The sequence below is a fragment of the Oncorhynchus mykiss genome, chromosome 16 (assembly GCF_057628025.1).
Source record: "Oncorhynchus mykiss isolate SJ-2025 chromosome 16, ASM5762802v1, whole genome shotgun sequence".
Classification (NCBI taxonomy): Eukaryota; Metazoa; Chordata; class Actinopteri; order Salmoniformes; family Salmonidae; genus Oncorhynchus; species Oncorhynchus mykiss.
Genome location: NC_143037.1, coordinates 26056327 through 26072429, shown reverse-complemented (window position 1 = coordinate 26072429; position 16103 = coordinate 26056327). Strand labels below are relative to the sequence as shown.

General features: G+C 47.3%; 1 protein-coding gene across 1 annotated transcript in view; it reads right to left on the bottom strand.

Annotated features, from left to right (window-relative positions):
• Positions 1-16103, bottom strand: part of lrp2b (low density lipoprotein receptor-related protein 2b) — a 116031-nt gene that overhangs the window by 26148 nt on the left and 73780 nt on the right. The window contains exons 55-64 of the mRNA XM_090202411.1: positions 15295-15465; positions 14731-14954; positions 14219-14396; positions 13671-13867; positions 13185-13430; positions 12823-12951; positions 12503-12622; positions 4645-4761; positions 4396-4512; positions 4051-4188 (exon numbers count right to left, since the gene is read on the bottom strand). Coding sequence (XP_090058537.1) covers positions 4051-4188; positions 4396-4512; positions 4645-4761; positions 12503-12622; positions 12823-12951; positions 13185-13430; positions 13671-13867; positions 14219-14396; positions 14731-14954; positions 15295-15465 — 1637 coding nt within the window. The remainder of the gene's footprint in view (positions 1-4050; positions 4189-4395; positions 4513-4644; positions 4762-12502; positions 12623-12822; positions 12952-13184; positions 13431-13670; positions 13868-14218; positions 14397-14730; positions 14955-15294; positions 15466-16103) is intronic.

Sequence of the window (16103 nt, the reverse complement as noted above, 5' to 3'; positions counted from 1 at the left end):
CCTCCCGATTCCACAACGGCCATGGTCCCATCTCTCGGTAGATTTCCTTACTGATCTTCCCCCATCTCAGGGGAACACTACCGTTCTGGTCGTTGTGGATCGGTTCTCTAAGTCCTGCCGTCTCCTCCCATTGCCTGGTCTCCCTACGGCCCTACAGACTGCAGAGGCTCTTTTTACCCACGTCTTCCGGCACTATGGGGTCCCAGAGGATATCGTCTCCGATCGGGGTCCCCAGTTCACATCTCGGGTTTGGAAGGCGTTTATGGAGCGTCTGGGGATCTCGGTCAGCCTTACCTCTGGTTATCACCCCGAAAGTAATGGGCAGGTGGAGAGAGTAAACCAGGAAGTGGGCAGGTTTCTGAGGTCGTATTGCCAGGACCGGCCAGGAGAATGGGCAAGGTACGTCCCATGGGCAGAGTTAGCCCAGAATTCTCTTCGGCATTCGTCCACGAATATGTCGCCATTCGAATGTGTACTGGGTTACCAGCCGGTCCTGGCTCCGTGGCATCAGAGTCAGACCGAGGCTCCTGCGGTGGAGGAGTGGGTACAGCGCTCTAGAGAGACCTGGCGGGCAGTCCAGGATTCTCTCAGGCAGGCCAGTGAACGGCAGAAGAGAGACGCTGACCGCCACCGCAGTGAGGCCCCGGTGTTCGCACCAGGGGACAGGGTCTGGCTCTCGACCCGAAACCTGTCCCTCCGCCTGCCCTGCCGGAAGCTGGGGCCGCAGTGTGTGGGGCCATTTAAAGTCCTGAGGAGGATAAACGAGGTGTGTTATAGATTGCAACTTCCCTCTTATTATCGTATTAACCCCTCGTTTCATGTGTCTCTCCTCAGGCCGGTGGTAGCTGGTCCCCTACAAGACAGTGAGGTACCGGAGGTCCCTCCACCCCCTCTGGACATCGAGGGGTCCCCGGCGTACACAGTACGAGCTATTCTGGACTCGAGACGCCGGGTGAGGGGCCTGCAGTACCTCGTGGACTGGGAGGGGTACGGTCCGGAGGAGAGGTGCTGGGTACCGGGGAGGGACATTTTAGATCCTTCCCTCTTGAGGGATTTCCATCGCCTCCACCCGGATCGCCCTGCGCCTCGTCCTCCGGGTCGTCCTCGAGGCCGGGGTCGGCGCGCTGCGGGAGCCGCGCGTCAGGGGGGGGGTACTGTCACGAACCTCGCCGAGGTTGGTGCCTCTTCCTGTTCGGGCGGTGCTCGGCGGTCGTCGTCGCCGGCCTATTAGCTGCCATCGATTCCCTTTCCGTTTGTTTTGGGTTATTGGTTAATTGGGTACACCTGTTTTGTATTAGGATTTGTTTGTAGGGTATTTAAGGGCACTAGGCCCGCTGGGTATTTGTGCGGGCTTGTTTTTGTTACTCTGTGTTTTGTTGGTGTGATTTATTATTGTATTTATTCTCCGGACTGTTTAGTCCTGTTGTTGTTTTGGACTAGCAACGTATTTACGCCCTGTGTGTTGGCGTGACTGTTTTTGTTGCGCTGGGGAATAAATCTGAGGAAAACGACTGAACCCTGCTCTCTGCGCCTGATTCCACCCACCACACCTAGTAGATCGTAACAAGATGAAGCAAATGCTAAGCTACAGGACAGTTTTGCTAGCACAGACTGGAATACATTCTGGGATTCTTACGATGGCAATGAGGAGTACATCACATCAGTCATTGGCTTCATCAATAAGTGCATCGATGACGTTGTCCCCACAGTGACCGTACGTACATACCCCAACCAGAAGCCATGGATTACAGGCAACATCCGCAGTGAGTTAAAGGATAGAGCTGCTGCTTTCAAGGAGCGGGACTCTAAACCGGAAGCTTATAAGAAATCCCGCTATGCCCTCCGACAAACCATCAAACAGGCAAAGCGTTAATACAGGACTAAGATCATATCGTACTACACCAGCTCCGACGCTCGTTGTATGTGGCAGGGCTTGCAAAACCATTACAGACTACAAATGGGAAGCACAGCCGAGAGCTGCGCAGTGACACGAGCCTAACAGACAAGCTAAACTACTTCTATGCTCGTTTCAAGGCAAATAACACTGAAAGGCATGAGAGCACCAGCTGTTCAGAACGACTGTGTGATCACGCGCTCAGCAGCCGATGTGAGTAAGACCTTTAAACAGGTCAACATTCACAAGGCTGCTGGGCCAGACAGATTACCAGTACGTATACTGCGAGCATGCGCTGACCAACTGGCAAGTGTCCTCACTGACATTTTCAACCTCTCCCTGTCCGAGTCTGTAATACCAACATGTTTTAAGCAGACCACCATGGTGTCTGTGCCCAAGAACACTAAGGTAACCTGCCTAAATGACTACCGACCCCTAGCACTCACATCTCTAGCCATGAAGTGCTTCGAAATGCTGGTCATGGCTCACATCAACACCATCATCCCAGAAACACTAGACCCACTCCAATTTGCATACCGCCCCAACAGATCCACAGATGATGCAATCTCTATTGCACTCCACACTGCCCTTTCCCACCTGGACAAAAGGAAAACCTATGTGAGAATGCTATTCATTGACTACAGCTCAGCGTTCAACACCATAGTGCACTCACAGCTCATCAATAAGCTAAGGCCCCTGGGACTCAACACCTCCCTCTGCAACTGGATCCTGGATTTGGGCCATCCCCAGGTGGTAAGGGTAGGTAGCCCCTCAGGGGAACGTTCTCAGTCCCCTCCTGTACTTCCTGTTCACTCATGACTGCGCGGTCAGGCACGACTCCAACACCACACCGTCATTAAATTTGCCGATGACACAACAGTGGTAGGCCTGATCACAGACAACTACAAAACAGCCTATAGGGAGGAGGTCAGAGATGTGGCTGTGTGGTGCAAGGACAACAACCCCTTCCTCAACGTGATCAAGACAAAGGAGATGATTGTGGACTACAGGAAAGGGAGGAACCGGGCACGCCCCCATTCTCATCGACGTGGCTGTAGTCGAGCATGTTGAGAGCTTCAAGTTCCTTGGTGTCCACATCACCAACAAACTAACATGGTCCAAGCACACCAAGACAGTTACGAAGAGGGCACGACAAATCCTATTCCCCCTCAGGAGACTGAAAAAATTTGGCATGGGTCCTCAGATCCTCAAAAGGTTCTACAACATCGAGAGCATCCTACCTGGTAATGGCAACTGTTCGGCCTCCGACCGCAAGGCACTACAGAGGGTAGTGCGTACGGCCCAGTACATCACTGGGGCCAAGCTTCCTGCCATCCAGGACCTCTAACCAGGTGATGTCAGAGGAAGGCCCTAAAAATGGTCAAAGACTCCAGCCACCCTAGTCATAGACTGTTCTCTCTGTTACTGCACGGCAAGCAGTACCGGAGCGCCATGGCTAGGTCCAAGAGGCTTCTAAACAGCTTCTAAGCCATAAGCCATAAGCCAAGCCATAAGACTCCTGAACATCTAGTCAAATGGCTACCCAGACTATTTGCATTGCCTCCCCCTTTTTACACCACTGCTACGCTCTGTTGTCATCTATGCATTGTCACTTTAATAACTGTACTTATATGTACATACTACCTCAACTAACTGGTGCCCCCGCACATTGACTCTGTATCAGTGCCCCCCTGTATATAGTCTCACTATTGTTATTTTACTGCTGTTCTTTAAAAGTGCCATTTGATGACGTTATCAAAGGTAAAAACATTTTAAAATCAGTGATTTTAAAACACTTTGAGATTCACAATGACAAGGGGAACAAAACTCATTGCAAGTTTTGAAAATCTTTTTTTTTAAACTTCTAATCCTACTCGATGATGTCATAGAGTACGACTTAATGTCCTTTCTTTTTATATTTTTATCCAAAGAAAGTAGAAATGTGCCATTTTCACATTATATGTACATATTATGTAGACACGGGTATGGTGCTGGAGATAATGAATAGGCGGTTGAAAAGTGGTGGAATTGCCCTTTAAGTAGTCTGCCATGAAAAGGTGACCAGAAGACGTAACCAAATAAATGCCATCATCTTAGAGAGTTTTTTGAATGTGTGTGTATGTTAGGGAGTACTTGCATGTGTGTGTGTGTCTTACAACATAAGATGAGCTCCTCGTCGGAGTGGTCTCCACAGTCGTCGTTGCCGTCACACACCCAGTTCTCATACACACACAGCTTGTTCGCACACTGGAACTGGTGGTTGGGACACCAGCGGCCCCCTGGGTAACGGGTCGCTATGGTTTGGGGAAAAGGTAGGGAATGAGAGATGTATTTGCATACTATGTTTTTTAAATTGCGAAATGGCTAGCATTGGTGTGGCAAAATGGCTGGTAAAAGTGTAGAGAAATGGCTAGCATTGGTTAAGCAATATAGCGAAACGGCTAGCCTTGGGGTAGTGAAATGGCTCGCTAACTGAAACAGTTCCTCTTGTAGAGACTTACGACAGGAGCTCTCGTCAGAGATGTCCAAGCAGTCTGGTCGTCCGTCACATTGAAGAGCGGCGGGGATACAGTGACCCGACAGACACTGGAAATACCCTGGACGACATGTCTTCAACTCTGTGTGTGAGAGGAAGGTAGAGTGACCAGGTGAGTGTGTATATGTGAGAGAGAGGCATGTAGAATGAGAGAAAAGAGAGCAAGAAAGTGGGAGAAGAGAGAGAAGAGAAGAGATATAGTGGTCCATCTCACCACAGTCGCGCTCGTCTGAGTTGTCCCCACAGTCGTTGTCATGGTCACACACCCAGTTTCCAGGTATGCACTGCTGGTTGTCACAGCGATACTCACTCTCCGAGCACGGCCTTGGCACTGTGAATGAACACACACACATAAACTCTTCACTGTTTTTCTCTTTACACTCTATTTTGAAGGATTATATGGTTACGGAGGGGAACTCTATTTGATGGTTACGGAGTTGAAACCTATTAGATGGTTATGGCGTTTATTTAATTAGGATCCCCATTAGCTTCTGCACATGCAGCCGCTACTCTTCTTGGGGTCCACATACAATTTAAAAATACATACAAAATACAGAACAGTAATAGACAAAAACAACACAAGATATTACAATATTACAATAATATTACAATATTACAATAAAAACATAATATAACATTATATTGTCACGTCTACTCCTGCTCCGGTGCTCGATGTCGCCGGTTTGCTAACCACCTGTCCTGGCAACCCATCATTACGCACACCTGTGCCTCATCATTAGGCACACCTAGACTTCATGCTTTCTGACCCCCGGCGTATAGCACACACACACACACACACACACACACACACACACACACACACACACACACACACACACACACACACACACACAATAGTGTGGGGTCACTTAGAAATATAATTTTTTTTGTTTAATAAAAGCACATTATTTGTCCATTAAAATAACATCAAATTGGCTTCCCGGGTGGCGCAGTGGTCTAAAAGATTCTGGGTTCGAGAAATTGACAAGAAACAAGAAACTGAAGATCTCGTACAATGCTGTGTACTAATCCCTTCACAGAACAGCGCAAACTGTCTCTAACTGAAAATAGAAAGAGTGGGAGGCCCCGGTTCACAACTGAGCAAGAGGACAAGTTTGAGAAAGACGCATCACAACAGCTTCATTCAATAGTTCCCGCAAAACACCAGTCTCAACATCAACAGTGAAGAGGCGACTCCATTGTGGCGTATTGTGTACAAGCCACCAGGGGGAGACTCGTCGAAGCCTGAGAGACAGAGTCGACATCCAACGGCGGTGGCTCCTTCTGCTGGACGTGCCAGGTCTCGACGGGTCCTCTGGCCAGGACTAATTGGGACTGATTGAGGCTTGTGAGTAATCAAGGGGCTGATTGCTCAAGGGGCCCATAAAGCTGCCAGGAGGCCAGCACATGGGAGGTTTGGATGTAGTGAGATGTTGCTACCGGATAGATGTCCTCACGGTCTGCTAGAACCGAGGGGCTCGGTGTTCCACCGCAGAGGAGACAGCATTCCCCAAAGCCCAGAAGATGGTAACCCGGAAGAGGTGTCCTGGAGGAGACCCATCTCTTTTATTTTTCTTTATAGTTTTAAATAAACACTCTTGAAACTGAGGTATCACACTTGTGTCCATGTCTGATCTGTGTAAACATCTAGATCCAAAACCCTGGTCTGCCACAAGTGATGGAGAATGCAGGCGTTTGACAATGTGGTCAGACCAAGGTTGACGTTTACATAGTATCAGCATGGACGAGTTGATAGCTCAGTTCGTTCGGGCCCAAGAGGACATTCAGAAACAAATGCTGGAAGAACAGCGTCTACAGAATATCTGCCTGCTTGAGGAATTCAGGGAGCTGCAAGGAGAAACGCAGACCGAATCGTATCCCAATCCGTTTTTAATCAACCTAACGGAGGATGATGACATCGAGACCTACCTCTGTACGTTCGAACGGACAGCACTCCTTGATAGATGGCCCAACGTGAAGTGGGCGAGTCTGCTGTCCCCTTTCCTGTCCAGAGATGCCCAAAAGGCGTATCATGACCTCAACACTAAATAGACGGCTAACTACGATGGTCTCAAGAGGGAGGTACTCAGCTGCTACGGGTACAGCCTGGCATTGTCGGGCCCAACTGTTCCACGACTGGAGGTTCATGGGCGAAGCTCCCCGTTATCGACAAAGTGGTCATGGATCTCTTCTTACAGGCACTACCTCAAGACATGAAGAGGACAGAGAGCCTACGCGTGCCCCAGACATTGGAGAACCTCTTGGGAGCCGTGGAGACACAGCAGAATACAGATGCCCTGCTGAAGGTGAGGCAGACCGAGTCCGTGAGCGGTCAGGGGGGACGGAAGGACAACCCCACTACGTACTCCCAATCCGGAAGTCAGCCATGCTAAAGGACTGCAGACACGCGGAAGGAGCTAGGGGAGAGTCGACCCACCGCCGACAATCCCGGGTTGAGCAAGACCAAAGGAGGTATGAGTGTGGCGCCCGGGGACACCTCGCATGGAATTGCCGGGTTCGAGAAGAGTCGATGACATCAGCGGGCCCCGGAGATGAGCCGGGCCACGCAGTAAACTACGTCACCTCCTGTAGGGCCCACAGTGAACCACCAGCACCTATGGTCATGGTGAAAGTTGACGGTCATGACACCCACGCTCTGCTGGATTCCGTGAGTGTGGTAACGCTCGTACAAACCCGCGTGCTGGTCCATCCGGCCAACCATGGTGAGGAGATGTCTGTCTCCTATGTCCATGGCGACACCAAGTGGTATTCGAATGGGGAGGCCACCACCGTGATGCCACAAAGTAGCTGCCAAATGGTGGTGTGTGCCGTACTTGAGTTGCCGGTACCCCTCCTCGTGGGACGAGATTGTCCGCTGTTTGTGGCACTGCGGAGGCAAAAAAAAAAAAAAGAGTCAGAGCCAGCGACAGACAACAGCGGAGAGGGACTGTCACCTACGCGGCCCAGAAGCAAGCATTTGCCAATCCTGTGAACCAACCTCACCTGGTGAACAACCGGAGGAGGAGCCCATGCTTCCCCTCTTTGATTTCGAGGAACCTGTCGAGACACCTGCCCTGAGCCCCGAGGGAACAGTTTGGGACCGCCCAGTGGGAAGATCCGAACTTGAAAGCCGCCGCAGCTCAAGTGATAGCGGTGGATGGCCAGCTTCTTCCGGGGGTGAGTGACTGGCGATACCCTCATTTCCAAATAAAAAATAACCTGTTGTATCAATTGTCGTACGAACAGGGGGATCTTCGAGAGGCGCTGTTGCTGCCCCGCCGGTACGACGGAACCGTTCTTCAGCTGGTCTACACTCATTTCTTGGGGGCGCACCTGGAAATGGAGAGACGCGGGAACGGATCGCTGCCCGGTTCCACTGGCCCGTGATGAGGTGGGCCATGGAAGACTATTGTCGCAGCTGGCTGGAGTGTCAAATCACAGCCCCAAATGCACCTTTCCGGGAACTGCTGGTTCCCCTACCGATCATCGGAGTGCCATTTGAATGCATCACCATGGCCCGAGGGCACCGGTACATCTTGGTAATAGTAGATTATGCCACCCGATATCCCGAGGCCCATTCCCCTATGGGTAGCAGTCTCCAAGGGAATCGCCCGGAAACTATTCCACCTCTTCAGCCGGCTGGGCATCCCGAACAAAATCCTGACCGACCAAGGTACCGAGTTCATGTCCTGACTAATGTAATATTTGTGTGCTCTCCTACAGCTAAGGCAGATTCGGACCTGTGGTTGCAGGTCAGACGCCGGACCTGTGCCTTGCGGTCAGACGCCGAGCAATTGCTGTACCAAGCAGTGATCCACAGATGGATGGACTCAAACAAATGCTGTGGAAGGTCATCGAGCAGGACGGGAACAACTGGGACCAGCTACTACCCTACCTAATGTTCTCGATCCGAGAAGTGCCCCAGGCCTGCACTGGGTTTTCCCGTTTTGAACTCCTCTACGGGAGGAATCCACGCGGCATACTGGATCTTGCCAAGGAGGTGTGGGCCAATGGTAAGGGAACATATGGAGAAGGCCCAGTGCGCCCAAGCCTACAATCGGGGTACCCAGCACCGAGAGTTCCATGACGGTGACAAAGTTCTAGTTTTAATCCCCACCGCAGAAAGTAAGTTCCTGGCAATATGGCACAGGCCATACGAGGTGACAGAAAAGCTGGGACCTGTAAATTACCGCTTACCGTAGCCAGGGAGACAGAAACCCCAACAGATTTACGTGAACCTATTGAAGAGATGGCACGTGAGGACAGCCTTTGCCATGTTGTGGTCAAAACCCAGGACGTCACTGGTCCCGAGCAATGAGGACCCCTTTCCCAGGCGCGCCCCGCCCCCAACAATATACATGACACAACAAAAATACTATTTACACACTTCATATATTCATATTCTTATATACAGTACAGTTAAATCAGATCTTTAGAAAGAGGAGAGACGATGTGATACAAGATGTTTTCTAAAGCTAATCTCGCTTTTTGCCTGAGTACCCTCTGGTGGCAGAGCATTCCATGCACAATGACATGGCTCTATACATAACTGAGCGACACTTTAAATCTGTTTTTGGATTAGGTACCGTGAAGAAACCCATAGTGGCGTCTGTTTGAAGTGTATGCAAATTTATTACACAAGTGGTTAGGCATTTTCAATACACAAAAAAATCTTAAAAATACAAGAAGTAATGTAGTCAACTTCGCCTCAACCCGCAACCATGAAAGACTATCATGCTTGTTGTTGATGTTAGTTATGTTTGTGCAGTTAAGAGCAAGGCGTGCTGGTTTGTTTTGAGCCAGCTGCAGCTTTGCTAGGTCTATCTTCGTTGCAAATGACCATATTGCCAGACAGTAATCAAGATGGGACAAGATCAAAACCTGACCAACATGTACAGTTGATCTGTGTCAAAAACACATTTTTATAACAGACATACTGTACCTCCCCCCATCTTCACAATCATTTTGTCAATATGACTTGACCATGACAATTGACCATCCAATGTTACTCCTAGGAGCTCAAGCTTCTTCAACTTGTTCAATTATAACACCATGAGGATAGTACCATTTTCAATTTTCACCTAAAATGACATACCCAACTCTAACTGCCTGTAGCTCAGGACCTGAAGCAAGGATATGCATATTCTTATTCTTGATATATTTGGGCAGGTAAAAATCTGAGTGGCTGGTACATTTTTTAAATCTACCTGCCACAGTTGCTGGTGTACCTGCGGGTTACCGCACTGTACATATCTGATGTTAGAGAAGCTCCCATTGAAGAATACTCTCTGGGTTCTGTAAGTAACTCTCCAACCATGTGATGGCAAGTGATGTAAAGCCATAACAAGTGAGTTTTTAAAAAACAAATTATGATCAATAACATCTGCACTGAAATCTAACAATACAGCTTCAACTATCATCTTATTATACATTCATTTGAGTCAGTGCAGTACAAGTTGAGTGCCCTTCCCTATATGCATGCTGAAAGTCAGTAGTTTGCTATTTTGTAAAAAAAAAAAAAAAAAGAGTTTTGTATTGTTCAAACACAATTCTCTCCATTAGATTACTAAGAACAGGCATCAAACTGATTGGGTGGCTGTAAGAGCCAGCAAAGGGTGCTTTACTATTTTTAGGTAGTGGAATTACTTTAGCTTCCTTCCACAACTGTGGACACGCACTCCTTTAGGCTTTGGTTAAAGACATGGCAAATAGGGGTAACAATACAGTCTGCTAATGATTGGCTTTATCAAAAAGTTTTGCTATAAATTATCCATCAACTTCGATGAATGACAGAGTCATTATATTATGGGCAGAAAACCAAATGTAAGGTGCTGTCACACCCTGACCTTAGAGAGCCTGTTTATTTCTCTATTTGGTGAGGTCAGGGTGTGATTTGGGTGGGCATTATAGTTTTCTATTTCTTTGTTGGCCGGGTATGGTTCCCAATCAGAGGCAGCTGTCTATCGTTGTCTCTGATTGGGAATCATACTTAGGCAGCCTGTTTTCCACCGGCGTTTGTGGGATCTTGTTTTTGCATTGTTGCTGTATAGCCCTGCAGAACTTTACGGTCGGTGGTCTTGTGTTGTTTTCGGTGTTCATCTAAAATAAAGAAAGATGTAGACTTTCCACACTGCGCTTTGGTCTCATTCTGACGACGGACGTAAACAGGTGCTCAATTCTTTCCCCATTGTTGATGTTGTTGATCTTGATTTGGTAATACCATTTATTTTTTAAAGTTTAGTCACAGCATTTCTCAAATGACAGTATGTAAACTAAATCAGCTGAGCAGTCTGACTTGTTTCCCACCTTTTTTGCATAATTTCTTTGAACCCTGTTAGATGGCTATGGAGTTGAATTCCATTAGGAGGGCTACAGAGTTGAATCGCATGAGAGGGCTACGAAGTTGATCCCTATTAGATGGTTATGTACAGTGCCTTGCAAAAGTATTCGGCCCCCTTGAACTTTGCGACCTTTTGCCACATTTCAGGCTTCAAACATAAAGATAAAGATATAAAACTGTATTTTTTTGTGAAGAATCAACAACAAGTGGGACACAATCATGAGGTGGAACGACATTTATTGGATATTTCAAACTTTTTTAACAAATCAAAAACTGAAAAATTGGGCGTGCAAAATTATTCAGCCCCTTTACTTTCAGTGCAGCAAACTCTCTCCAGAAGTTCAGTGAGGATCTCTGAATGATCCAATGTTGACCTAAATGACTAATGATGATAAATACAATCCACCTGTGTGTAATCAAGTCTCCGTATAAATGCACCTGCACTGTGATAGTCTCAGAGGTCCGTTAAAAGCGCAGAGAGCATCATGAAGAACAAGGAACACACCAGGCAGGTCCGAGATACTTTTGTGAAGAAGTTTAAAGCTGGATTTGGATACAAAAAGATTTCCCAAGCTTTAAACATCCCAAGGAGCACTGTGCAAGCGATAATATTGAAATGGAAGGAGTATCAGACCACTGCAAATCTACCAAGACCTGGCCGTCCCTCTAAACTTTCAGCTCATACAAGGAGAAGACTGATCAGAGATGCAGCCAAGAGGCCCATGATCACTCTGGATGAACTGCAGAGATCTACAGCTGAGGTGGGAGACTCTGTCCACAGGACAACAATCAGTCGTATATTGCACAAATCTGGCCTTTATGGAAGAGTGGCAAGAAGAAAGCCATTTCTTAAAGATATCCATAAAAAGTGTTGTTTAAAGTTTGCCACAAGCCACCTGCGAGACACACCAAACATGTGGAAGAAGGTGATCTGGTCAGATGAAACCAAAATTGAACTTTTTGGCAACAATGCAAAACGTTATGTTTGGCGTAAAAGCAACACAGCTGAACACACCATCCCCACTGTCAAACATGGTGGTGGCAGCATCATGGTTTGGGCCTGCTTTTCTTCAGCAGGGACAGGGAAGATGGTTAAAATTGATGGGAAGATGGATGGAGCCAAATACAGGACCATTCTGGAAGAAAACCTGATGGAGTCTGCAAAAGACCTGCGACTGGGACAGAGATTTGTCTTCCAACAAGACAATGATCCAAAACATAAAGCAAAATCTACAATGGAATGGTTCAAAAATAAACATATCCAGGTGTTAGAATGGCCAAGTCAAAGTCCAGACCTGAATCCAATCGAGAATCTGTGGAAAGAACTGAAAACTGCTGTTCACAAATGCTCTCCATCCAACCTCACTGAGCTCGAGCTGTTTTGCAAGGAGGAATGGGAAAAAATTTCAGTCTCTCAATGTGCAAAACTGATAGAGACATACCCCAAGCGACTTACAGCTGTAATCGCAGCAAAAGGTGGCGCTACAAAGTATTAACTTAAGGGGGCTGAATAATTTTGCACGCCCAATTTTTCAGTTTTTGATTTGTTAAAAAAGTTTGAAATATCCAAACATTTCGTTCCACTTCATGATTGTGTCCCACTTGTTGTTGATTCTTCACAAAAAAATACAGTTTTATATCTTTATGTTTGAAGCCTGAAATGTGGCAAAAGGTCGCAAAGTTCAAGGGGGCCGAATACTTTCGCAAGGCACTGTAGTTGACCTCTACTCACCGCAGTCCCTCTCATCAGAGCCGTCACCACAGTCGTTGCTGCCGTCACACCTCCAGCGGATGGGCACACAGCGGTGGTTGTCACAACGAAAGTCTCCCAGGGGGTCACAGGTCAACGCCTCTGTGAATAGGTCAGGGGTCAGGTTAATGAGGGGTCAAATAGTTTGAAATTATCTATTTGAAGTTATTTAGTGAAATGTAAGGAAAAAGCAGGACCCGGAACTTACACAAATGTGATTGGTAGCCTGCTATACATTTTCTGTATCCATATTCAGACAATGTAACTTTGCCCTTATATCACAAGCACACACACACACACACCACAGTTCTGCTCGTCAGTGTTGTCGATGCAGTCATTGGAGCCATCGCACACGGCCCAGGTGGGGATACAGCGGTAGTTGGTCTTACAGGAGAACTCTGTGAGCTCGTCGCAGTTATATTCTGGCCCCACTACAGAGGGAGGAGACAAAGGGATGAAGGGATAGATAGAGAAAAAAGATGGACGCAGTGAGTTTTTCTGCAAGACGGTGTTTTAAAAATATATATATATTAAGCACTATGCAGATGACGGAGCACAATTCTCTCCTGATCCTATAAGTGCCACTGTTTCGGTACATAAAACATAAATTCATAATTAGCACCGAACGAAAAAATCCAGACTTATACAAACATAGCAAACTCACTGCAGATCTCGTAGTGCTCATCGGATCTATCTCCGCAGTCGTTCTGAGTGTCACACACATAGTTGGGCGGGATACACACTCCGTTTGCGCACGTGAACTGGCCCGGTCGGCATGTCTTCTGGGCACAGCCATCAGGATCCTCGTCACTCCCATCAGAACAGTCGATGATGCCGTCACAGTGCAGTGACACAGGGATGCACTGCTTGTTCTTACACTGGAACTGATTTTCTGCACACCTGTGGTCACCTAGGGGATTGAAGGATTGGGTGTTTTGATTCTAAGGCCACATCTCTGAAAGTTTTAGTTTATCTTGAGGGATCAGACTGGGTTGCCCCCCCCCCATGTTTGTTTGTAATCGCTATTAAAGACACTACAACAGAAAGAGCAACGAGAGCAGTTGAACAATCACACTGTGGGTTTCGGACGCTAGTAGAATGGTGGGATGGAAGTGGTGTGGTACAAATAGGTGGAATAGGGTTTTCGTACTGCAGAGGGCAGCGTCCTCATCTGAATTGTCACGGCAGTCAGCGTGTCCGTCACACAGGAAGCCAGGATAAGTGCAGTTCCCATCCTGGCACTGGAACTGACCAATTGGACAGTAGCGGGGCGGGCAGGTGAGGGGTTCGTCGGACCCGTCACCACAGTCGGACTGACCATCACACTTCCACCAGATGGAGACACACCTAGGGGATTAGAAGGAGAGATGGAGGGAGGTGGGAGAGTAAAGAGTTAACTCACTCACTTAATGAATTTAGACAACTGTGCAACCACACAAGTTATCAAGCAAATAGTCACATGGCTCCAAATACCCTTTTCCACACTCACCGAACCAAACTGTGCTCGCTCAAATATTTCACATTGTCCTTTTCAAGCAAGCTTAGTACAGCTTAGTTTGGCTCAGCTTGGTAGTGTGAAAAGCCCTAAATTGTACGGTTGTGTCAGTATCTGATCCCAAAAAAAACTGATTCAAATTCTACTACATGGAAAACAAATATTCCTGATAAGTGACATAAGTGACATAAATTCAGACTGACTTCTCGTTGTCTCCGCAGCGGAACTGGGTGCTGGAACAGTCGGCCACACACTGGATCTTGAAGCCCACGGAGAGGCCAATGAAGTGGTCTGGACACTCACACGTAGCGCTGGTCCCGCCAGGACCAATCAGACACAGGTGGCTACAGGTTAGGTGGTGTGTTGCACAAGGGTTATCGCCTAGGAAACACCAATCAGCAGCCATAAGAATGGACGCATCTATGATGGAAAGCTAATAATATTGTCCCGATGGACAATCAAGCCATTTTGCAAATGCTGTTATCCAGTAAGTGCATTCAACTAGGTTAGAGGAAAACAACCACATATCAAAGTCATTGCAAGTAAAAAATGTATTTTAAATAAGCTGCTATCTGCAAAATCAGGGCCAGTAAGAAAATACAAATATGAGTGTAAATGCAGGAAAGACAAGTACAACAGTGGTGTATACAAATGAAAATTAAGCAAGCAATGTATGGGAATTCCAAAGGGTCAAAGGGCACAGTACTATACATACTGCGAGGCTGCCTGTAGGGATGGTATACATGGATGTCATTTGGCCGGTGTGTGTTGTTTCCCATGACAACGCGGCCGGTGCCAGTGTACTTGTGGGCCTTCTCAACGGTGTGGGTGTTCCAGTCAGTCCAGTAGACCCAGTCTTCAAACAGGGTGACGGCAAAGGGGTGAGGCAGAGAGCCTGCTATGGCCCGGTGGCGGTTCTCCCCGTCCATATCAGCAAAACTTTAGAGAGTTAGAGAGAGGGCATACACTTTAACTGTACTGTTCTGTTGTCCTTATTTTGTTATTGTCTTTTTTTTTCCTAACTAAAGAGTTTTTTCCTCCATTGCCTTTTCTCTACTAGGGGTTTTCTTACCTACTTATCCTCAAGTGTTTTATTTCTTCAACTGAACATGATCTCATTCAACCCTGATATTCAAGGCATAGATGTGAGGGGGTCATAATGCCTTATTTTTCTGCCCTACGACACTTTCATGATAAAGCCCGATAGTACTACATAGAAAGGTATTAAGAGTGAATTATTAAGTTCATCCCTGAAGACAGTGTTGTGTTGATGTCTCACTCTAGGAAATTGAGGTGGGAGTCGGCGAAGAAGATCTTGTTGGTGGTGTAGTCAATGGTCAGGGCACTGGGCCACTCCAGCTTGGTGGTGATGAGGGCAGTGGCGTTGGTACCATCCATACCAACCCTGCCAATGTAGGCAGTGTCCCCCCAGTCTGTCCAATACAGCCAGCTGCAGGCAGAGAGAATCAAATGGAGAGTACATTTTTAAAAAGGGAACAAAAAATTTGATGTAATTTGTTAACTGGTATTACTCAATAATATATCAAAGATGTCATGATTATCGAAAAATGCCTCAATATCTGCCATTAATTCAGAATGGCCACTCTTCCTCTATCTTGCAGGTGGGGATGTGTGGGACCTTGTATGTTTGTGTGTATGAGCGTGCATGTGCATGTCAGTACCACAGGAGGTTGGTGGCACCTTAATTGGGGAGAACAGGCTTGTTAATAGCTGGAGCAGAATAGGTGGAATGGTATCAACTGGGGCCAAGCTTCCTGCCATCCAGGATTTCTATACAGTACCAGGCGGTGTCAGAGGAAGGCCCAAAAGTGTCAAAGACTCCAGCCACCCTAGTCATAGACTGTTCTCTCTGCTGCCGCATGGCAAGCTGTACCAGAGCGCCAAGTCTAGGTCCAAGAGGCTTCTAAACAGCTTCTACCCCCAAGCCATAAGACTCCTGAACACCTAATCAAATACAGTGCCTTGCGAAAGTATTCGGCCCCCTTGAACTTAGCGACCTTTTGCCACATTTCAGGCTTCAAACATAAAGATATAAAACTGTATTTTTTTGTGAAGAATCAACAACAA